The 25,597-nt window shown below is 39.2% G+C and overlaps 1 protein-coding gene across 2 annotated transcripts in view; it reads left to right on the top strand.

Moving 5' to 3' along the window:
- The window catches only part of KCNK2 (potassium two pore domain channel subfamily K member 2), a 105,147-nt gene that overhangs the window by 73,598 nt on the left and 5,952 nt on the right, over positions 1-25,597 (top strand). For both annotated transcript variants that reach the window (XM_057397034.1, XM_057397035.1), the window contains 3 exons: positions 3,075-3,235; positions 6,510-6,696; positions 14,920-15,059. In XM_057397034.1, coding sequence (XP_057253017.1) covers positions 3,075-3,235; positions 6,510-6,696; positions 14,920-15,059 — 488 coding nt within the window. The remainder of the gene's footprint in view (positions 1-3,074; positions 3,236-6,509; positions 6,697-14,919; positions 15,060-25,597) is intronic.

Genomic DNA, 25,597 nt, shown 5'->3' with positions numbered 1-25,597 from the left:
GAGCATGGTGTGATGGAGCTGATGCCTCCAGGGCTTCTCAGTGAGCAAGGCTGTCATAGCCAGACTTTATGCCAGCCTCTGGAGTGGAAGTGGGAACTCTGAAGTGAGCATGCCATGCCACTGAGCTGCTGCAGTGGTGCCAGGAATTCCTGCCCTGCAGGTGGAAAGGAGCCGTGTGGTTTGCAGGGATAGGTGGTGGTATTCCTGTGGCCATGTGCTACTCTCCAAACACAGTGCCTGAAACAAAGTTTTCCTTGGGTTAAAATTAGAATTCCTCTATTTTTCCCCCTATTTTAGAAAAAGAAAGCAATAATACTGTTCTGAGATAAACCCCTCAGCAATTACATCAACCCTATGAAATATAAATGTTTCCTCTCCCATTGCATACATGATGGATGAGCTTTTCACTGGAGAAACCAAGATTAGGATGTAAGGACAATCTGTGTAACTTGGGAAGTAGGCTGTGGTGTATAGCAGCAGACTGTTATAAAACATGACACTGTAGGAAGCATGACTAATGTGTGATGGAAAGCCCTTGGTAGATACAGTTCACTTAAGTACATGTCCTGTTATGAGAGTGCCTTGGTTTGTTATGTGCAGTGAGGATCTGGACAGAGAGAAGCTACTACCTGCTGGAGAAGGGTTATTTTATCCAGTGATGTGTGAGATCTTTTTGTAAAGTACAATTAATAATACAAAACCTTTGCTGCTTATGGAAGAGAATTCTTCATTTTTCAGGCTGGAAAGCAAGAATTTGTGAGTGTAGAAGTAAGGTACTATCCTTTTCCTGAGCCAAGATGCGACTGATTCAGGGAGGAGAATATATAGAGCTGAACATGAACTTCATGTCCTCATAGCAATCAGCAGCAGATGAGAAGTATGCTGCAGCAGCAGTTGTCTCTGTAATAGCTGTGGGATGCATGGAGAATGCCAATTTGCTTTATGAAGCTAACTGGGCAAAACTGCCTGCTTGGCGTGGGCTTAATGTGTTTCGTCACCATTAAGAGGCACTACTTTGAAGTGAATACAGTTCTTAACAAAAAGAAAAGGGGGGGGGGGAGCAATTCCCAAATCCCCTAGTATGAGTTTTATAAACCTGGTGTATCCAGACCCCTGATTCTGAGCTGCATTAGGACCCCTCAGGAATTACACCCTGGAACTATTCAAGCTCCTGCTGATGCATAAACAGGCATGTTTATGTAAACAGAGGAGCTTGTATCTGTTTGTCCCTTTTTGGTTGGTGATGAGCTACTTTTATTTGAAAACTCAAGGGTCTTTTCTGCTTGGTGCATAAAGGGACAGAGAAAACTCAGTGGAGCTGAAATTCCTGAATCGTAATGGTCAGTAATTTCAGGCCTGGGTTACAGAAGGATGTTGGGTTGGGCTGAAGGCACTGTGACGTTTTTCCAGTTGCCAGAGTCAGGCTTTCTTTTTGTTGTATTAGGGCAGGGGAAACTTAAATTTGGAGGACTCCGCGACCTGTAACTGATGATATTTCCTCCACTTTTGTTCTTTTTGTTTAATTTGTCAGTGTTCATTAGTCATTATTTGGGAAAAATCCATACCAACTTCTTTAATTTCTGTAATCTAACTGAACTCTATCAACGTTGCATTTCTCGTTTAAACAGCTGTTGAAGCAAAAGATACAGGAGTAAAATATATACTCAATGTGATTCATTTTTATTTTAACACAGTTGAGTGAGGAGAAGCTTCTGTCTCCTCTGTACTGAAAGGAAGAAGGAGTTTTGAAAACAAGGCTTTGATGTAGTTTACCTACAGGACAGCAGAACCAAAACCTGAGATTAGAAATTTCAGAAAGAAAGTCGATGTTAAACCAACATGTTCAAAACAGTTTAATACAAATACTTAAATACCTAAGAGCTTCATTAAATGTGCTTTAGGTTGTAGAAGGTTACAGTCACATTATGCAAAAATACTAAGGTATTTTGGAAAGAAAACAACGTTGCAAGCTCTCAATAGAGATGATAAAATTTGTCTATTGGCTTTTTCACAAGGAAACTTGTTTTTTGTTGAATGATTTTTTGTGTAAATGAGAAGCACCTCATGCAAAATTCAAGACACTAAACCAAATTTCTCCATTACTTGCTGAAATATTTTGCTTTTCATTTGCACTTATTTTTCTACCCAAAAAGCTTTTGTTTAATTTCTCCGTGGCAAATAAACCTTTTCCTGACAAGTTCTCCATCTGACTGCCAGAAAAGTGAAACAGTGTCAAAAACGCTGGTGGGTTACTACTACTGCTCCCTCAAAGCACAAGTGATCCTTTTCAGGAGGAAAACTTTGGAATCAAAATGGAGCAGTGATGCTCATGAAATTTGTAGGGTTTTGCCTATGTGACCTTGGTAAAATCATTACTATAGCCATCCTGGATGATGTGTTTCACAGATGCTGGGGCCTGTGCTCTTTGTATATCAATTTCTCCATCTTAAATGGACCAGCAGCAATTGAGGTATCACAGGCATATCAAGCCAATGAATGTAAAATGATTTTACACTTTCAAATGGACAGGGCTGTAAACTGTTTCTCTAAGCTTTGTTTGGGACACTGAAAGAACCAAAGCCTTTAAGAATGAAGACTCTGAGCAGTCCTGCTTAGCCTAGAAATCCCTGTTATGAGGGGGTTGTTTTTTTCAGGCTACTTTTCTTTGAAACAGAGCACTTCTGAAGGAAAAGTATATCTTGTTTACCAGTGCTGAAGCATTCCAATTACAAGCCCAGCAATAGGCATCTCCAGGTAGCAGGGGCTAAGGCATAGCTTAACCAATTGGTATTAACTGCATGTAGTAGATGAGAAAAGCTGTTATTTATGAAACAAAACTCCCTGAGTTCTCCACAGTACACAACATACAAGTTGGTGAGTTGTGCAGCAGTTTAATTTGAGCTCAGAGAGGACTGTATGACCCACACTTTCATTTCATTTTTCACAATGTTTGCTGTGCCATATGGTTAACCTAATAGGACCTATTTCTTAACACTTACGTTCCTACAGAACATTTAATATGTGTAATGTAATATATGTAACTCCTTAAACATCTCAAGTTGTTTGTAATTTAGGCTTTGGAAACATCTCCCCATGCACGCAAGGTGGAAAGATATTCTGTATCATCTATGCCTTACTGGGAATTCCTCTGTTTGGGTTTCTGTTGGCTGGTGTTGGAGATCAACTAGGGACAATCTTTGGAAAAGGAATTGCCAAAGTAGAAGACACCTTTGTTGTGAGTATGCTGCCTGCCTCATTTGTTCTGCATGCTGCTGCTTGTTGTTCTGAAGTTAACAAATGAAAGTAAAAGTATGAAAACCAGGGTATAGCTCCTCATTGTGACCAGATGCATAGCAAAAGGTAAAAAGAACTTTGCAAAGCCTGAACATGCTATTGAACATCTCGGAGTTGGATGAAGCCAAATATTTTCTACAAGAAGTGTGGTTGGGAAGAGGAAGAAGATCCAAAATACTTTGGTTTGCCTTTATAGTACTCCTAAGCTTGGTGTAGTTCTTGCCTTTAAAGGTTTTCATGTAAGCCAATAGGAAATTGCTGACTTGGGGAGATGGAATACAGGAACTGCAGGGGTAATGTGGAAATTGCCTCTTTAATTCACAGAGGACATTTGGTGTTTGAGTCTAAAATCACAATTCTTAAAATCTCCGGTGCCATCACACTTAAGGAAAGCAGGCACCTACGTTTTGAGACTTACAGGTTGTAGGTGACTAAAGCTTTGGGCATTCACAGAAGCAGGACAGCCAGAGAGGAACAGAGCATGTTGGTGCCTCTCTGTATGGTCTCCTCACTAGGCTGTAGGATGCCCTACAGTTTAAGGTGTTTTCAGCCTCTGCTACTAAATGGCTTAACACAGCCTGGAGCTTCATGCTAATCTTTAATTATTCATGCAAAATGGCACAGCTTCAGTAGAGGCAGAGGCCTGTCAAACAGACCAGAAGCTTGTGCAGATATTGATAAATCTCAGCCATAGCCTGTCCCTAACAATCTTAAATGCCTTGAATTCTAGCAGAGGAACTTCATTTACTCAGTCTGTTTCACACAGAGTAAAGTTTATTAAGGTTGTATTTCACTAATGCAGTTATTAAAAATGTATTTACTGGAATTTTTGAAGCATAGAATAAATGGCATAATGAAACTTAATAAAATTAGTTATTCAGGTGGTTTATTACCTTCAATAAAATGTTTTAGGTTTAACTGTTACCTAATGTTCAAAAGGCATATGAAATACTATTTGTCTTTTGATATGTAGACCATGTCATACCCAGTTAATACTTAAGAAGCAGCCAGACTTTGTAGCAGTTTGCATCAGCATTGCAAGTGTTAGAAGGGTTGGTTTTCTGCAGCAAGCCCTAATCTTGCATGCAGGACACCTTTACTATATGGAAAATGTCTGCCGTAGCTTTATTTTTGAAACAAATAAACTGCGGCTGTGCTGGGTAGATTTATGCAATAGGTAAATAAAAGCTTGAAAGGTTTTTAAGAAAAGGGAGGTATTTTTAACTTTGAAACATCAATTCAAGTCCAGACATGGTGCTGGTGAATAATACCCATTTCTATTGAGATTTGTCTGAAAAAAAGGCAAGAACATTCCATAAGCACACTTTATTTTTGTCCTTTCTGGTTTTTATAACTAAATTTTATTCTTTTGCTGAGAAGTACCAAAGATTTGAGGCCGATTTGTGTCTCTTTGCCTGTTTCTCATAGGGATAATTGTTTTCCTTGTTTTCATAATGGATGTATCCCTACAACAAGAATGCCTCAAGATAAAAAACAGCATCTTGCACACCTCTTGGCAATATCTGAATGAGAACACTGATCTATATGTTGCAGTCAGGAACTCTGCCTTATTCTCTTTACTAGTTCCCCAAAAGAACTAATAGGAGATGCTAATGGGTCAGAGCAGAGAATTTCATGTTGCCATAACCCAAACTACCACTGTGATTTGGGTTACAAGACCTGGACCTTGGTCATGGTGACTGTAAAAAAAATCAGTTTCTACTGACACTAAAATACAAGAAAATATATATTGTGAACAGTCTGATTTCATTCTTGGTCTCCTTTTGTGGAAGTTTCCAGTGTTCCTTTGCTTCTTTTAAATTGAATCAACGTGCTTTGGGTGGATGGAAAACTCTTTGGGAATTATGTCACTTTGGCCAGGGCTGTCAAATGGGACTCTACAGTGGTCTGTTCTAGCTTTTGTACAGTTTAGAAGAGAAGTCATTAATAGCTTACACAACAGACAAAGGATTTGGCTTATTAAATCTCCAGGTAATCTGTAGGTGGGGACAGAACTAAAAGTTGAAAGGCAAAATCAGGATTCAAAATGATCTTGACAAGTTTAAAGAGCAGTCTGAATGTACAGGATTCGATTCAAGGAGGACAAATTCAGGGGAAGGAATAATAAAACATGCAGTTGTTTCAGGGAACAGTTGAAATGACCTGCTCTAGGTGGCCCTGCCTTGCCAGGGGGTTGGACTGGATGTTCTCCAGAGGTCCCTCCCAACGCTAATGATTCTGGGCTTCTGTGAAATGTTCTGAGGACCGGGGGCTCATATGCTAACAAGGGTTAATGTTGTACTGCTGTGAAATGATGATGCTTCATAGCTAGAAGTAGAAATATGAGTGTAAATAAATAAATAGGCAAAGGGAAGGGGGTTATATCTACCTTTGAGTACAACACATAATGAAACATGGATTATTTTGCTGGAGTCAACAAGAGTAGATGGGTGATGAAAGACTGAAATAAATGCATGCAATTGGGCTATAGAACATCTGATTGAAAGAAAACACCTGTAAAAGTTTGCTGGAAAGAATAAAGTAGCAATTGCTGTGTTTGCCTTGGATAAGACCATAAATAGTAGGCTTAAAATGAAGGAGATGAGATGCAGTGCAAGTGTTAAGAAAACAGTTGAGCATGATCACATGTTGCCTGGCCACTAGTGTGTCTACAGTGGCTTAGGTGGGTTTGGTTTTGTCTTGGGGCGAGTTTGGAAAAGGTGATCTCTTCACATCCCTTCCCACTCTATTTTCTGTGATTCTGTTTAGCCAATTACTAGATTAGAGAGAACTGTGCAGTTACAAATTGCTGGGTTTATTCTGTTATTTGTGGATGCCCAAAGGTAGAGAGATTGCAGGTGCAAGCACTACTTGGAGCTCACTCAAATATCTGTCCCCTCTCAAAGCTTCCACATGATCTGCTGCTAACGTTAATGAATGCTACACATGTAACTTGGCCAGATCACAAATGTGGCCACAATAGAGTCCAGCCCTGCTCTGCATTTCCCGGTGCGATTGATTCCTAGGATAGTCATATTTGCTTTGAAAACTCTGTCAAAATAAACCCCTACTTGATTTCCTTATTTGTTTGAGAGCTATAATGTGCTGTGCTCTTGAGCAGCCAGTGCTCATTGTGGGTGATTGATTGGTGCTGATGTACTGTAGTTCAGTTTTACTAACGATGGGTTTCTTCTCTTTTCCCCTTCCCTTTCCAGAAATGGAATGTGAGTCAGACAAAGATTCGCATAATTTCAACAATAATATTCATACTGTTTGGCTGTGTGCTGTTTGTTGCTCTTCCTGCAGTTATATTCAAGCACATAGAAGGCTGGAGCACGCTAGATGCAATTTACTTTGTGGTTATCACTTTAACTACCATTGGATTTGGTGACTATGTTGCAGGTAAGATTTCCTTGTAACTCTTTATAATATTTTGCAGTTATGTTCTGCTTTGCCATATTATTTTGGGACAGATGCATCTCCCAGTTTTACCCTTTATCATTCCTGTGTCAGGGCACCTTAGAAGATATGGCAGGATAGAGACAGGAGATGCCTGTTTCTGCATAATCTTTTCTCTTTTATTGTACTGTTAAAAGCTGGTGTACTTGATTTTTAGGTAGAGTTTTTTGTTCTTACAAGTTGAGTGCAAGGGTTAATAAAGTATTTTAGTCTGCTAATTTTTTTCCTGCTGGAGTTGCTTAAAATAAGTTGCCCTGTGAAGTTATGTGACATCAGTTTGATGTGCATCTCTTAGTTTCAAAGTGCTCTCCCAGCGCTCTCCTTCTGCCATTGAGAAGTCTCTATTGCTGTTGCATCCTGCTTCTGTGTTTTCTTTCTTTTGTTTTTTATGTACATGCTTGACCATGTGTGTTTTGTAATCTAAGGTTTAGCATAACCCATAGATAATGGGTCCAGCTTCCATGGTTCTATTAATCTGGGTTGGATTGGTTGCAAATAACTTTAACAAACTGAGTTGAAAATGCTTGGGTCAGTTCTCTGCATCAACTTGTTTCATGGAAAGGTGTTTAGAGGTGTTAGAATAGGAGCTTCTCAGAATAGGATGAAGTACGTTGTGTGTGTTAATCCAAGTCATTGATGTGTTGAGGCGAGGATTAGGAATTCGGAGCATTATGCTTCGAGTGTGAGACTTGCTTTCTTCAGTCTGATTTCACGCATCTCCTGATGCAGCACCATCATCTCTCTCTCATGAGATTTCACTCTCCCATCTCTGAACACTGTGCAAGGCAGAAGTAGCTGAGAAAACCAGCAGTGCTGGGCTGCTGTTAGTGAGCTATTCTGCTGGAGGAAGTGTTCCTAGTAGACAGACATCCTCATGGTGTTGGCTCCTCCCATGTCCCACCTCAGCTGTAGCTGTCCAAGTCCAAGTGCACCAAGGTGAGGGTCTCATGCTGTGAAGCTCCTCCTAGTGATTTGGGGGCCTGCCTGAAGTTTGCCTTGATGGCAGGAATGTGGCTGGTGAAGTCCACAGAGACCTCTGAAGGGTCTGAACTGTTTGGCATATTCATTACTGACCTGGGTAAAACGAGGGGAAACAAAGTTAGTGTTGAAGTTATGCAACCTGTTTAAAAATGAAAGGTGACATGAGAAGTTGCCAAAGAGTCTGACGAATCACGGAACTGGGCTGTAAAATGGCAAATTAAATGTGTTTGGACTTTTACATAGGGTTTTTATTATGCTTTTGTATTTTGAATGCGTCTCACTGATTTCTTCCTTCTCCTTTCCCATTATTTTTTGTATTTTTTCGTGTTTTTCTTTTGTCAGGAATTTGTGATTCTGGTAAGATTCGCACTAGCACGGAATAAAAAATTTATGCTGTTTCCAAGTCAAGAGTCTGGGTGGTTTAGGGTTTCATTCCTGAGGGGTGCATGTATGTCAGGGAATAAAAATAATAGTGTATAAAGGTTATACTTACTGTAAAGCATTATGTGAAATGGCCCACTTCGCTCTAACTAGAACACTGAGTACATTGATCATTACTCTCATTATACATTTCCACAGAATTTTCTATTTGTAGAGCACTTGATATCATAATTTGTTCCTGCATCATGTCTGGGTTGTTGTGGTTTTTAACTTTATTAGGAAATACTGTCTCTTTCTACAGAATATTCTGTATATTATTTATATTTTATTTATATTATTTATTTGTTTTAATCAAAGTTCCACTGTAAATGCATGATGTTGAAATGTGATTCATGTTTTCTATTTTCTGTTCGAGTAACATGCACACGATGTATATTTGTACTGTAATGTTATTGGTTTGAAGTTTCTGGTGGGGGAATGAGACCTGTACTTGCAGAGCTGATACTGAAGAGAACAGGGTTAGCTGACTGTTTATCTCCATCATAACTGGGAGGTTAACATTGCCACCGGCCTGTGTTTCCTCAGAGATGAAGTTGACAATATTATAAGTGTGTGGACTAACACAATTGTTTCATGGCAGACGACTTAGGATTTTCCAAAAGGTTTATTTGTTTTCTTGTCATTCCAGTAATAATTGTCTAGTTAAATAAAAGTTACAAAAAATGGGTATTCATTCAAAGTGCTTTGACTGTCAGCTTCCACAGTGCATCAATGTACATAAATACTAAGGTGTCTGAGAAAAACTGGTGTTGCAAGTTCCCAATAGAGCTGATGAAATCTGTTTTAAGGGCTAGGCATCCTTCTTACTCATGAGGAAGTATGCAGAATCTTTTGCACACTAACAAAGTAGTAAGTTATCTTTACAATTTTTGTGCTTCCTTGTTTTTCTCTTAGGCAAGACATAACTTGGTCTAGACACATAACTTGGGCATAGACACTAAGGTCTAGTGTGAGGAGTCCCTGCCCATGGCAGGGGGGTTGGAACTGGATAATCTTAATGTCCTTTCCAAGCCGAACCATTCTATGATTCCATGATGATTCTATGATATTTTTGTGGTAGACTCCATCTAGTACTCTTTCCTTGAAGTTTAGGAAAGCTGAATGCCGTAAACAGAGATGGAAACAAGCATGTAGAGTTAAGCCATGTAACGTTGTAGGGGAGGTTGTCATGATAGAATATGGTATTGCATCTGAAGCTGCGGCTCTAAAGCCTTGTGTTCTTGGTTTTGGTTTGTCGCAATGAGCCAGGCAGCAGACAGAATGATGCTTCAGTCTGCTTTGTTCCTAGATGGCAATGCAGCTAGAGAAAAAACTCACACTGGCATTGATTTATACCTTTTTCAGATTCTTCCTCGACAGAAAGGCATATTTCTTCAATAATTGAGTGAAAATTGCCTTCTTACACTGAGGATTGGTCAAACCTAAAGCAGAGTGGTGTGCAGTGCTAATACTCCACTTTGCAATTACAGCAAGTGAACTCTCTTAGCAACAAAAATAAAATTGGCAATTCTTGTAGCATATTGATCCCCATGGGATAGTTCATGATTATGTGCCAGTTTTGGCTCAACGTTCCCTCAAAAAATCCAAAATCCCTAAATATTTGAAGACTTCCATGTATTCTGGTTATTTTTTTTTTCCTGGGAACTGTCATCCCAGAGGAAAGAACAAGTTTGCAAGCCCTATGTACAACTGTCACGGTTGTGATAACGTATTTGTTCTTTTAACCCCAGTACACTTCAGCTGAAGAGGAGCTCTGAGAACTTTTAGGAGGTGAAGGGGAGAGTGCTTCTGAATAGCTGTACCAAAAGGGAGCTTCCAGAAGAACTTGGGATTCAGGAATGTAATGGTGCTCATGGCTGCAGTGCAGGTTGTCATGTTAGAAATTCTTGTAGACTTCCCCAGAAGTTTTCTGCAGGTTTCCTCTCATTTGCACTGGAGACCAAGTACTCTGTTCCCAGAAACTGGAGTACCAAAACATCCCTTTTTGTGCTCAAAATCTGTCTGCAGACTAAGGAAACTTCACCTGCAGTTTCCACCAGCAAGAGAAGCCTTAAGGCAAACATAAGACTGATTACTCAAGGGGCTTGCAGGGAGTGAAAAGATGAAGAGGCCTTGTAGTGTGCGTTCAAGAAAGTATAGGAACAGTATCCCAAAAAGCAAATTTAACATTTCTCTGTCTTATGAAATAGTTTGATTTTTCTCTAATATTTGGAGGTGTTGATTTTTATATTTGTAGGGGTATAAGTAATTTTTTGTGATTGGAGAAAGCTTATTCTTGTAGCTTTTTACAAATAAGGGAAGTAAACTGTACTACAGCCTGCAGTGTCTTATGAAAACCAGGACATAGTCAAATGTCCCTTTTCTTGTTTTAAAGAGAAACCACCGACTTTAATATGACAGCAGGAAATCCAGCCAATATTATCAATATTCTGTGACAGGGAAAACAGATCTTTTTTGATCAAAAGTGTCATTTTTTTGAGTATAAGGAAAGGTTTTATTGGGTACTGAAGTTAGCACTGAAGTACGTGTATGTATATATATATATATGTATAACATGAAGCTATACTGTTCATACATGCAGATAAATCCTGTAACTGAAGTACAGATGAGAAGGTATAGTCAAATATTTCTAAGTGATTAAATCTAACAGGTTTGATATCTAAATTTGGTGAGCTGTCCAAAACTTGACTGAATGTAGTACAGTCCAACATATAAATAGCACATCAGCGGTCTGTTTCACAGTGCAGCGTAATGATGATAAACTGACCCTGCAATCAGTGCCATTCAGCAGCTCACAGAAGTTTTCAAGTCTCGCTTAAAGAATATATTCTAATGCTTCACCTGATGGTTGTAGCAGTCCAGCTGATCTGCTCTCAATACGTGATATTGCTATGTGATATTACTTACCAGGCAGAAAGACCTCTACAGGAAGAAATTGCTATCGTGCCAAGCCAGAGGCATGTGCTGAGCATCCCATGAAAACTGTGTGCTTTCCCACAGGTTTTGTGTCCCTTTTTGGCATTTGGAAGTGCTTTTTGCCTCCTCAGGACTTCATGTCTGTAACTAGGGCTGTCTGGTGTGAGCCACGTAGCCAGATTTAAGCCTAAGTCAGCATGCTGCGTCTTGCTTGATTTCTGTACAGGACAGCATGTAAGGGGTGTTTTATAGCTGTGGTTTGTATTCTGAAGCAGCTCTCCCTTTTCCACTGGGTGGCATCAAGTAACTCATATGGCCCACCTGAGTTTTCTCTCACAGACAGTGCAATGTTATCTTGTCCCAGGCACGTTGCTTTTATGGGTCTGCATGAGCCAGCCTCTCTCTGCTTTTTTTACAGTCCTCAGAGGTAATTCATTTCAGGCTTCAGGGCTGGGACTAATGATGTTTCTGGACTAAGCCCGTTGGCCAGGTTTGCCACAGTGCGGATGATGGACAGCTACTATTTTTTTTGCAATTAAAACAGTGTTTGGATTTTAGCCTATTCCCATACTCAGGATCGTTTGTACTGCTGATAAATAACAATGACATTTGATGGTTTGAAGGACCAGTTTCTGAATAACTCAGAAATTTGTGCTGGTATGGAATTAAGGTAGTCGATGCCAACAGCACTTTCTAGTCTCTGCTTATACTTTTGAAGCAACAATGCAAGCAGAACCAGACAATTTTGCACAAATAATTGCATGTTTGCCTTTTGAGTCAGCTGTAGAAAGAATGGGAAAGAGAGTGTCAACAAGAAAGAACTGTTTACTTTCAATATACTTGATTTATGTAAATAAATATATGCATTTATTTATTTATAAAAGCCATAGCCCTTACATGAGGTCCATAATCTGTCCTAGTGCACCCCCAAAATCTCCTCTAGTGCAACTCGTCACTAAAACAGGGCTTTTCACCTCCTTAAGGAATATGTTTAGGCCATAGAACAGCCCATGCCTTCCAAAATGTTGACAATCCCAAATAATAAGTTGTTTTGCAGATGTAAGAAGGGGGTAGCAGCAGGATTTACAGTGCCCTGTGATGAAGATGGATGGAAAACCTCTTTGATTTCTCATACATTTTAAGTGCCTTTGGATCAAATTTTGACCACAAACCATGTTGGTGATAAATTGTGGCTGCTCTTACCCTATCAGATTCTCCATAATCTCCATGGAAGATTAAGGCCATGAGAATTCTAATTCAAGAGTAAGAGCACTCCATTTGTGAGGTATTTCCTCTTTATTGTGGTTGCAAACTATTTTAGGTAGAGGTCAAACAAAGCTGGAAAAAGTTTTGTCCCTTAGCCCACAAAATTGGTTTTGACCAACAACAAAATGCAACTTCTGCCTTCTCAGCATTTTACCTCCTAAAGGGCTATGTGAAATGATGTTTTGCAAAAGAAAAATGATAGCACTGTTAAGTAAAAAGTTATGCTATGAAAAATCTGTGCAAATGTATCGTGTTGATATACTTTTTACAGTGTTACCAGTAAAATTGAGATGAATCCTCATATGCTTCAGTGCACATACATTTATCTATACGTACTCGTACCCAAATACATTCATACCCTTTTATGTGAATTGTAAATCAGTAGTTAATGAGTTCCATTTCCTTTAAATTCACTGCATTGACTTTTGTTCATGTTTTCCTGCCAGTGAAATACTATTTAATGACACGGTTTAGTGTTGAGGTGTCCCTGCCCATGGCAGGAGGGTTGGAACTAGATGATCTTAAGGTCCTTTCAAACCCTTACTATTCTATGATTCTATGATTTCCAGGTAACTGTGTTACAGCACTCCATGATGATTAAGTGTCACAGAAGACAGTATTTACCTCAGGGCAAACACCTTTAGATACGTCCTCTCTCTTCCTGGTAGTCTATTAAATTGAGATCTCACCTGAGGAGTCCTTGAAATTCAGAATCCCAACAGCTCATAAGGCTGTTAAGCCTTTTCCTAGAGGGTTGTTGGCTGTCCCTTTCTAACTAGGAAAGCAAAGCTCCTTTGGGCATGGCTAGATGGAGCCCTCTCCTGGCCAGACGGTCCGGAAAACTCTTGAGTGGGAGCGTGTCCTAACTCCTGCCCGGGTGATTAACCTTGCTGTAAACAAATTAGGTGGAAACTCTGAAGGAAATGCTTCCTGCAGACTGGCAGGGTTAGCTTCCACTTTCCGTTTATTAACTTCACAAACAATCAATTTAAAACCAGCTGAGCAGATGTTTTACATGACGCTTCCTTGTGCGTTGTAAGAGCAGTTGGAGAGGGTGAACCTCCAAGCATGGGTTGTTATTAGCTGCTGATAGAGCAAGGGCATGGTGGTAATCAACCGTTCTTTCAGATGATGATCATCCCTAAAATCCTGTTTTACTGGATTGACATGAGCTGGATGATGTCGAGAAACAGCTTCATTTCTGATGCTTTGTTTGTCATGGGCTGTGACAAACTCAACCTTTTGGTGTTTGACTGTCTTCTGCCTTATATGTGACTGTACAGGTGTCAAAGTATTTCCATTTTTGCAGTGTGGATTCATCTCTTGGGTAATTGAATAAACTGTTGCAGCTCAATGGATTTTATTGGTGAAAAGGCTTATTGATATGACAATGACAAAGTTTCCATCTGAGGGCTTCCATACAAAGCTAACCATCAATAAAACGCTGTGTTATTTGAATGTAATCTCTGATTAGATAACAAAAGCCAGGAAAAACATTACTGTTCATGAGAGTTAACCTTGTTACTGTAACAAAGTGATTGAAAATTTGCCCCACAGCATCCTTGGACTCTTTCAGTACAGGATGCAGAAACATAAAGCAACGTATTAGGTACCTGTACAGACTACTTTAGTGTGCCTGAAAAGGTTTTGCTGTACTTGTACTGTGGGCAGACATGCACATCAAACTTCTACTCGTAGCAACCTAAGCTAGGAGCCTGATTTTATTTGTCATAACACAGTTGAATTGCAAGTTTAAGGCTTCTGCTTCATTGAACTGCAAGTTGTGAAATGTGAGCTATTGTGTTGTCAAGAGCTTCGGATGAACATAACTCTCTTGTGTGAAAATAAGGCATCTGTTCCCTGTAGCTGTATTGTACCTGAAAGCTCCATTACAGGGATCTCAGAATTGCTTTTTAGTTTAACACTGGAAGGAAGTGACTGGTGCTTATGGCAGTGGCATTCAAAAGAGCTGCCTTCAGCTGACATTTAATTTATCTACCTTTTCTTGAGTATGGATCAGTTCAGCTTAAATCCCTCCATCCTGCTTTCCCTCTCTGCAAAACAGAGAATGTTTGCCTACCCAATAGGAGCACTTAGTAGTGCAGGTACTAATCTTTACTAGGGCTAAAGGATTTGTGTAAGTATTAAGATGTTTCAAAGTCCTTGCAAAATCTGATTTATCAGGATAGGAACTCACTACATATTCCAGAGCAATACTTTGGTATTTGGTACAGGGTTGTTACTTGGAGCAGGTGGAAAGTGCTTTCATTCAAGTTGTCCTCAAGGACCTCTACCTTAAATAACGATGTCTCAGAACTTGAATTGGTTTGTCTGTGCTCATTTTTAATTATTAGGAATGATTAGCAATCATTATCTAAAATTTGCATACTCCAAACTCTGTTTTCAAGAGTGTATGAATTTAGATCATCATTTATTCCAATTCAGCAGAATTTCTATGAATTATTGCATGGGTAAGAAAATAGGAGAAGCATTAAGACATATAGCTGGGTTTGCTCCTATGAGTATTAATTCTGCTTTAATTTTAACCGTATTGTTTTGCAGGGGGATCGGATATTGAGTACCTAGATTTTTATAAACCAGTGGTGTGGTTCTGGATCCTTGTTGGCCTTGCCTACTTTGCAGCTGTCCTCAGCATGATCGGAGACTGGCTAAGAGTCATATCAAAAAAGACAAAGGAAGAGGTAAGAATGTGTTGAAAGGGGAAGAAATACTACTGTTAAAAAACTTTGACTGGAATTCAGGTGAGCTTACAGCTGCTGTTGCTCTTAGAGGATAGGTCAAAGCTGTTTATGTATAAAGCATAAGCTGCAGCAAGCTTTGTAGGAGTCTAATCAGACATAGTGATTTTTACATGGCTGCATGTAACTAATTTTATATTTATTATTAAGTGTATATGCACAATTGCACCTGACTTACAGGGAAAAAAAGTCTCTAAAAGGATTGTTCTGGGCTGAGAATGTAGCCCTGAATTTCTGAGCTGAAAGTCGTTCTTTTTTGTTTCTATATGGCATGCAGGTATGTAAAGGAGAAATGCTAAATCACTAAATACATACCTTTCATTATTTTATAGTGGTAAGAGAATAGATGTTTTATATCATGAAAGGTATTGGGATGAGTTATTTAAATGTGCCTGGGTGTGTTTTTCCATATCTTCAGTGGCGTGCCTAGTTACTTGTAGTCAGGTGCATTGCTTGTGGTTCAAATACATTTTTACTTGCAAATGTGTATTTAATATTCTGCCAATGCTACAATATCTTACTTTAAATTTTGTCATTTAAGAAAATGTCCCAGTTCTGAAAATGTTAGAGGATAAATAAAGTTTTCTTTGATTGTAGCTGGCACGGTTCAGTTTTTCCTGAAAGTCTGAGAAATAAATGATTTGTGGTTTTAGCAACATAGTATTTCCTTCTAATATACAAAAATACCTTGTTCAGGCTTAGCTTTGCTCCATTTCCTCAGACACCGGTGGTAAGGTTTAGCTCTTCACACTGCTTCCTAGAGCTAATCTGGTCTTTAATCTCACTTTTCTCCTACTCTTATCCACACAACGTCTTATCCAGAGATCTTACAGTCTTGACTATAGAACCGCACATGGCACACTGAAGGTTCATTCTTTAGTGTTTCATTATCCATGTTATTATAATAATAATACATTAAGAATGTTTGAAATTTATATCTTGCCTTTATTTTATAGTGCAGCTATTTCAATGTAGACTAACTTCAGAAAATATTTAGAAAAACATTAATTGAACAAATGCATGGATGCCTATAACGCATTGAATACATTCCTATTTTATCAAGTAAAATGTCATTTGCTGGGTTATGCAGCACAGTGCTATGCCAAACTTTATTTTCTCAGGCACCAGGAATGTGTGCCCTCTTTCATCTTTCCGTTCTTTCTCACCTTTGTAGCCTAAACAAGCATATTCATTTTGTCTGCAGAAAGGAAAACATCATTCTTCAGATATATCCAAATCATCTTGGCTGATGCAGGTATTCGTGATTTTGCTGTATACACGTCTTGTGTGCTAGGTTAGATTAAAGACAGACATAATTGGTACCTTTTGTCCAAATAATCATATTACTGATGTCCAGAAATCACCCCCAATTCTTAGACCATTGTTCAGGCATGTCTAAGAATCCATACCAGAAAGAAAATGTTTTAGCAGCTTCAAAATGCTACAGGTCTGAAAATTGAGACCAGCTTGAGAACTGAATTATGGCATAGCACAAGTTGTGTTCTAGTTAGAAAATAGGAACAATTGTTTCTGCATTCTATCCTAATGATGCTTTGTTGGGGAAAAAAAAGAAGTTCTATAAATATATTGCATTTTGTTACACGATTGGCTGTGTATGAACAAAAGTGCTGTACAAATGTTCACTTTACAGGTAGTATTTTGTGATACAAACTGACTGCTGCTTGTAGCTCATCCTTACTATCTGCCTTGGAAAAACTGAGTGAAGAAGCTGGGCGAGCTTAGTGGAAATGTAGTCATTAGGTCTCTTCTATGCCAGCAGAAGCCAGAGGAGACTCTGAATTTCTTGTATTGTCTGCTTTTTCAGTTACAGCTGAATTTATGATCTGTTCCAGCTTCTATGGATAAAGATTATGGCAGAGAAACCAAAGTTCAAAGAGTAGGAATGAGTGCAATGGAAAAATCATAGTTCTAAATGTTTTTTTTTAACTGTCTTAAGGAAACATTCTGTCAGCCTTTGGGGAAATAGCTCATTACATCTAAAAATGAAATCAGAAACAATATCATATATTGAAATCTACAGAGACGCAGGGGCTGTGATGAAATCTATAGGACTCTGCAAATGAAAATGATGTACTAAATTTCCTAGGAAATATAAGGCACTGAAAGCCTTCCTTCATGAACCTTGCTCATTGTGGATATCAACACCTGCAAGTAAAGATTTTGTGGAGGATTTGTATCATGAAAAAATGAAATAATAGCCTACCATGTTTTAGATGCAGGAGGGAACAGATCGTTCAATACCCACTGGTTGTATTGGCTTCAGTGGCTCAAGACTTGAGAGCTGGTATCAGCCAAATCTAGTGAACTGTACCAGAGTGCAGGATGAAGACAGGGGGGTTACAAGTGTTGAAAAGCCCCTCTCTCTACTTCCCTATGATAACAAAAACTGTGTATCAGTATCTCTTTTAATAGGCAGCTGTAAAAAATCTTCTTTTTGCCGTTTACTATAGTCTGAAGTAAAAAATGGTCTCTCATAGCATATTTAGGATGTATATTGTGAAAGGAAACTTCTGTATTCCAGAAAGTGGGCATGCTGATAATCAATATCACATAATATCTATAGTCCTGTTTACGTTTTACTTAAGGTTGTTGCATTGTTCTGAAAAGCAGTTTACATAAGACTAGGAATAATGTATTTCACTGTTTCAACAAAATAAAGCATCTATTGTTTTCAGGATATTACCAAAGTTTGCCATATGCAAGTGGAACAAAAAGAAAACAATCTGATCAGACATACACTGATCCACAATAATGCTATATTTGGATATTAAAAATCCAGATAACTGGATTGACTGTCAGTTGCTCAGGTGGCTTTTGTCTCCTGAGAGTTTTGATGCCTCAAATAGGGAGGGAAGTGAAAGACAAGTGGAGTCAGAAGTGGGAGTTTTAGGAGGCTATGTCTGCTGCTGAAAGCAGTTCATACAGTAGGATAGATGAAGTGTCACAAAGTCACTGGAACATGCTGTGTGCTGTAATCCTAAGTAGGTGATCTGCCTCTGAAGTTCAATTTCAGCTGTACTAGCTTGCCTTAAACTCTCTCCTCTTCATTATTCCTTAGACTCTGATTAGTCAGAGCACTTTTAAAGTCTTTTGATTTTAGTCTTTTTGGAAGGTAAAATTTCAGCAGGATTTTTTTCCTTCTCATACTTTTCTTCAGCACGCAGCAGTTTCTGTACTTCTGTGTTTCAGTGTTTGTGTTTCGGGCACAAATGCCTGTCCAACCAAGAATCCTAATCATGTGGGCTGTAAACTTCAAATTTGCTTTGAAAATTAAATGCTTCTGTCCCTCAGCCTCACAATAGTCTCCTTAAGCTCTAGTCCAGACCCCATTCAAGTCAATGGAGGTGGGATTCATCTCCAGTGTAGATATCAACATCTGACCTACTCATCTGCATTCCCATTATAGTTAGTGGAAGGAAACAAGTGTTTCTAGCATGAATCATTTGAATTTTTAAGGCATCTACCATATGAATTGCGTCCAGGAAGAGCCTGTTCTTTTTGCTGTGTACCAAGAATCCAGGTGACTTATGTTAGACCTTGGCTGGGTTTGGACAAGTGATTTTTTCATGCTGGGTGTCTGTCTTTTGAAATGAACGATATGAATCCAGCTTTAAAGACCAAACCTAAAACTTTATGAGAAAAAGCACATTCACTTCTTGAGGAAATTCAAGAGGCATTTGTCATCTTTTATGTTTTATAAACAAATAAAAGTTCTTTATAAAATATAATTTGTATAAAAAAATTGATTTTGGTTCTAAGCAATTTGTTTAAGTTTTTACAAACAAATTTGACTCATCTGAATCATCATTTAGTTTCATCTTCTTGGCATCAGTGGCAGAGGTGTCACTTATGTCTATCAAAATAGGATATGCTTGACATAACGATGCCATGGAGATTATCTCACCCTCCGTGATATTTGTTGTGTTTCCATTTTACTAGATTCAGGTTGAAGGTAATCACTCAGCATAAGGTCCCAACCTAAAAAGAGCTTGAATACATCTCTAATCCCCTAAGGAGGGACCCTAAATGTAGGCTGTATGCATGAAAAGCAAAAAGGAGTGGACTCAATTGAGAGAGTTTTACAAAGTTTTAGTGAGTTGAATTGGCAAGTAGGGAGTGTGACCAAGGAGGAGAAAGGATAAGTTTTTTCAGTGATGGTGAGCTCTTAACCTGGCTTTTGCTGTTTTAAGAAACAAAGTCTTTTTACTTAGAAAAGAAGTTGGTAAGAATAACTCTTCATCCTGATGATCAGCTTATTACAAAGGTGTGAGACAACTGCTGATACATTATGTGTTGAGATGGATTGGCCTCTGTTGAAGCAAACTATTGCTTGGGCTTTTCCTTTTCTTACAATAAATCAAAACCAACTGTTGTGGTTCTAAGAATTATCTATCCCCAAGTTCAATGGGTAGGTCAGACTGACTTGATGGATGCCTGTTCCTAGAAAGCATGAAAATATTTGTGGGAGACAGTCATGATGTGAAAGCAACTGTGTGTAAAGTCCTTTTGCAAGGCAGCAGTTGATAGGGGTGGCACAATTCTAGGAGATGCGAGCAGGGGATAATTGCATTTCTGTAGGAATACTACAGATGTTATTTAAAGTACATTACAGGAAAACAGACCCTAGATCTGTGGTCTGAACTTTGGAAAGAGTGCAAAGAGGTACAAAAATGGCACAACAGCTATCTGAAGAGAAATTCACCATGGAGGCTTTAAGCATTAAGGAGGCTTTTTTCAGTGCATCCAAGAAGTACAGAAAAGTGTATTTGAGAAAGAATAGCCACATTCAGAAAGTAAACACAGCCGTAGGTCTAACTAGTCAAATTTGACTAGTGAAAAAGCAAAACAAACAAAAAGAACCACCTCACACCTGCAAAAAAAAACCCAAATCCCCAAACAAACCCAAGAAACAAAAGATGGGAGAAGTCCCTCCATAACATCTTTGAGTCCAAGATGTATAAAGAGTGGTATTGGTGTAAGGAGAAGGTGGAAATGGCTGACCTGGCTTTGAAGTCAGTTTGATCCCTTCCCTTCTCAAGAGCATAAGTCACTCTGGTGGTATTCTCAGTCTTCCCCTAGCAACAGTCTATAATACTGAGTTTCTGTACTGATCATTTTCTTACAAATACACTGTTTTACTATGTGCAATAATGAATATGAAAGAACGTGTTCTGTGAGTCCCAGGGAAACTGATCTACTGATGGCTTTTGACACTTTGTTTTGAGGTGTCTTTCCTCATAGCTTTGTGTACTTTGAACATGTGGTGGCTGCTCAACTTCAGATTCAGTATGCACACGCAGACAGGTAACATCTGCACTATTATCATTTTGGGGTGGTTTATATTTATATGGCTTATATTTAGATAATGCCTCTTAGCTAGGCATATTGAAGCTCTTTAGAGATGGCTGTTTTGTTATTAAATATTGAGTACCAGGTCCTAAAGTGATGCTGATGTGGTGCTGATTACAATAGAGCCATGTTGCCTAAATGCACTTCCCTGAGCAGCATGCACACTGTGCTGACTGAGGGCAAAGGGGCACTGTCAGTACCTCACCTGCCAGCCCCTATCCCTGGCCCTGCTTTCCCACCAGGGTTCCCCTTGCCTCACTGTGCAACTGGATGATTCAGGGGAGATGGAAATGCATCTACTGAGGGCTGATTGCAACCAGGTAGTGATGGTGAGAGCTATTGAATTTGCAAAAATAAAACTGGAGCAAGTGACTTACACTTCATAGTAAGATAAATTGATTAAAGAGAGCTCAGTTATAGCAATGGCATTTCTTGGAGTTGATTATCCATGAGGATTCCCTGAGTGTACATTATCAGGGTTTATATCAGGAAGTCTTGATTTTTGGAGACAAGATGTTAATCAACTCTTTAGGTTACTGTGACAAAGACATCTAATTTAACTCTATTGACAGTGATATTGAATCTGGAATCTGTTAATCTTCAGGATTAACATGCTGATTTTCCTGAAAACTTTATTTTAAGCTATGCTCAGTTCTTGGTTACTGTTAGGAAAAGATGCCCAGTGCGTGTTAGTATGCACTGAGTGTGTATGCATTTGATTAACAGCTGTCTTGTGGCCGAGTCCCTTGACAAAGCCAGCTCAGCAGAATACCCTTACATCTTTAACAAGTTCTGTAGACAGTGAGGAAACTGCTTTGCAGTCATGGATAAAATGGGCTGGAGAAACAGAGGAATGCTTTCCTTTACAAGGGATGACTGCAGTAGTAAAATAAGTGTTGAACCACAAGTGGAGTTTTGATGTTTCCTACAAACATTATTCCAGTTATTCCATTAGAAAGTTAAGAAATAGTTTTTACTGGGACTTGACCATGTAGTTATAGTAGCCATTCTTTACTAGGTACCGAGTTGTTTTCTTTAGCATATCTTTATAAGCTCAAAAAGTCCAATGACTTGATGAAATAGTCATTGTCTCTTTGCTGTGGGAGAAAGTTGAGGCAGTCTTTCAACTGCTTGTGGCTTGGGTTTCATTATGCTTCTAGTACAACTCTTAATGTTTGCTCTTTCTGGCTGCAGCAAAGTCATTGGCTGGATAGTGCAGACAGAATACAGGCTGTTCTCCTGAATCGCCTTAGGTTCAGCTTTCAGGGAACTTGAATAGTTTCTTGTGGTCAATACAGGTGGATGTCATTCACACTCATCTAGTTGAAAGAGGCGTTGCGTGGCTCTCTGAGGTAGAAGCAACAACTAAATAGAACAGCTGATTTTGATAGGAAATTTGCCAGCATCTTTCCTCTTGCCTTTGGAAGTTATTAACAAGGCAGAATATTAGAGACTGAGATAATGAGGCTAATAACTTGTGTACAGTATTGAGATACAGACATGCAGCTTTATGCAAAGAGGTGTCTGATGGGCCATATTCAGTAATAGTTCTGAGGAGGTACCTAACATAGGAGTGTTCATATTTGTGGGGCACAATAAAATGAATGTGGCAACTGTTAGTATATCTGGTTCTGGGTTTGTAGACAAGGTAAGATTGCTTTTATTATTATTGTTTTTATTTTATAGGCTTCCTGGGTTTATTTTGCTGAATCAGGCCATGATAAAGCAGAAGGGCCATTTCCTCATCTGCCATCTGTCACATCTCCACAAAACATATTCTCACATCTGCCACTGTAGATGTTCCTCCACAAAAAAACAATCACAATTCATGGACTCTCAGCATTGCCATTGGAGTATATGGTTTGTTTCATCCCAGGCATCAGGTGTGCTTACGGAAGTTATGTGGGTGAAACCAAATGATCGTTGCTCACCGGAATGAACCCACAAACATTACTTATTACAGGACTGAATAATCCAATTTCCAGCGGGGGAGCATTGTTCCAAAAACATTTCTGACCACCATGGTTACAAAAACACAACTGTATATGTAATTGTAATGTTACGATTTCACAAAATAGCATCTTTTCTCTTCTAATATTTGCCTGAAACAGAGGGATGTCAGGGGAGCAAAAAATAAGAGGTTGCTTACTGCTTCATTTGTGCCATTTACTTTGAAATTAAGTCTGGTAGCTTAAAGACCTGGTGTAGATGAGTTCTCTGCTACAGTTCTGAGGTCTTGATAGATGGAGTAAAAAGCAGTGGTTAAACTCCTGGGAAAGCTCGGCAGAGGTATCTCATTAGTGCATGTGGTGTTTCTATGTTGCATGTTGTTACTATTTTCCTTTACCTTTAAAGACAGATCGCAGTCTTCTGTCTGAGGATTACAGCACTGTGTGCTTTGGATACTTACTAATAATGCTATAATTACAAAAATCATAGAATGATAGAATGGGTTGGGTTGGAAAGAACCTTAAGAGCATCCAGTTCCAACCCCCTGCCATGGGAGATACCCCTCACTAGATCACGTTGCCCAAGACTCTGTCCAACCTGGCCTTGAACACCACCAGAGGCATTTACCACTTCTCTGGGCAACCTGTGGCAGTGCAGCAGCACCCTCACAGTAAAGAACGTCACCCCTTGTCTTATTGCTACAGTCTCTGATGAAGAGTCCCTCTTCAGCATCCTTGTAGCCCCCTGCAGATATTGGAAGCTGCTCTGAGGTGTCCACATAACTTCTCCAGGCTGAACAGCCTGAAATACTTAAAAGCAGATAAAGGGCATAGGAATTTATTTAGTTGGGTTATAAGTGAAATCTCCTTAATGTACAGGGAATGCCCAGGCTTCAGTAAGAGATTTGTGAAACTTTCCTACATTCCTATCTTCTCTACCCTGTGGAGCACTGTTGTAGTGAACATAAATTTGTGGCCAGCAGTAGCTCAGGTGGGACGAGGTGCTGTATGCTTACCTGGAGCAGCAGGTAATGGCAGATAGAAAAACCTACCCACGCAGGGAATCAGCCCACTCAGAGCTGCATTGTTAAACCCATCAAGCCTCTCCCTAGCTGCATTTTTTATTGCGATTTTTAAGTAGGACTTGGAGAACAATTCCTCCCTGAATGCTGGATGAGTTTCTTGAAAGCTGAGACATAATGTTATGTACTCTGCTCTGCTGCCTGGGTAACTTGACATGTTCATGTTCTTTCTAGTTTTCTCTCCGAGTAGCGTATCATGGAGAAGTTAATTGGATGTATTATTTTTAAGTATCAGAAAAAGTACGTTGGAGTGGAAAAATGAAGCTGTGAAACTTCGGAGAATGCATTAGAGATAAATGCTAGAAATGATATACTGAGGAACATGTAGAACATTAAGAGTATCTGTAAGGAAGGTCACTTTTTTCTTCCTAAAATGCGGTCAGATGGATATTTCCAGCTCATCCACTTACTTTTTGGCTTGCACTGATTTGGCCATCATAAAATGTATGAGCCCCATATGCCAAAGGGAAACAGCGTAAAGTACAGTTATGAAAGAAAGGTAGACATTAATTAGAGATGCTTTCATTTTCTTGCATAGTGTATGTAATGCTACTTTTTTTTTTACCTGATTTGATACTTAGGGTTTGCTCCTCCCCAGTATACCATAACATTCATATCATGTATTTGAGTTCCCTCCAAGCAGGATATGTCTCTTCCCACTCTGTAAGTAGATTAACCAGTTATACTGTAATATAGGGGTTTTTCAGGAATCTCCTTAAAGAAGAGAGTGAAACTAAGGGAAAGTTAGACAAGTGTATCTTCATTTTGGTCTATCTAAGGATAACCTTCATTAGACTTGTGGATGTTTTCTGTTTGATCCCAGATGTGGCTTAATTCAAAGCCTACATTACTCTTGTAAAGGTTGTGGCTACATGGCTTGTGCTGTCCAGACCACGCTTAATAGGATGAGTGATCTTCCTGCATGGGGGGCAGTTTGATTTGTATAATTACTTGGATATTTGTGTGGAGTCTCCAGAAAGGTCCTCGAACTCCAGACAAGGATAAGGAATTAGAGTAAATGTACTGACCAATGGAGCAGGTGATTCAGTATCTTCAAATGTGGCTTTTGGCTGGTGTTCCTTTGTTTGTTCATTTTTAATAGTAGCATCCTTTTAGACATATTCTGGGTTATGCTGCTGGCCTCTATCCAAGCACAGAGCTGAGCTAGAGTGAGAAAGCTAAAACATGATGTTGATGAAAATGAGTAGAGAGTTTTTGTCTGATCGGTGATATTGGTTGAGAGCTGGTTTTAGGTTATTATTAATTTAGATGGGTTGCTTATGTTTTTTCCTAGTTCTGTCAAATTCAGTATGTCTGACTTTAAATGATACTGGTGATAACGTGTGCACAGCCTGCGAGAAGTGACTTTAATAGAAATAAGTAGATATGCTTCAAAATTGTTCAGAGGCTATTCTTCATTATATCCTAGTAGAGTAAATGTGAGATTTCTGCTACAGGTAGACAGAAACACCTTAACATAGACATTTAGAGATGCTACTGGAGATGACTTGGGGTATTTCAGACACCCCCTGGAGCTGTCAGGTATGATGCAGTGTATGGGATATCCAGGCCCATCTGCAATGGTAGCTGGAGGCCAGGCTGCCTGTGCTGGGCAAGGAACTGACTCAATATTTTTAGGGAAGTATCTTATTTTGTGGTGAAGTGTGCTGTGTGGGATATTTTATTGTGTTACCATTACTGTATTTCTTGAATTTGTCATTGAGACCTATCTTCCCTAGCTCTGTAAGGGTATTGCTGCTTAAATGCCTAATAAAATTACTAGCTCTTGATGTTCAAAGTACAATGGTAATAGGTTAAAGTTGATACTCCTTGTGAACTATGTCTAACAACTTTCAGTCTAATCTGGATTTTGATGAGGAGGAAGCCAATCTGGGAACTAGGCTAGGGACTGCATCCCCATTACTGGTGGCATTTCTATTCCCCCAAAGGTTAGGCATGAGCATCATCACCAGAGCAGTGCTGCTTATTGTGTAGATGCACCAAGTGCTATCACTGTGAGGTGTTTTTCCGGTTACTTTTGAAATGCTTTGTGTCATTCAGCCTTATGTAAAGTACTAAG

The sequence above is a fragment of the Pezoporus wallicus genome, unplaced genomic scaffold, assembly GCF_028554395.1.
Source record: "Pezoporus wallicus isolate ANWC-B61680 ecotype Strahan unplaced genomic scaffold, APGP_CSIRO_Pwel_v1 contig_14703, whole genome shotgun sequence".
Lineage (NCBI taxonomy): Eukaryota > Metazoa > Chordata > Aves > Psittaciformes > Psittacidae > Pezoporus > Pezoporus wallicus.
This window is presented reverse-complemented; position numbering and strand designations above follow the sequence as displayed.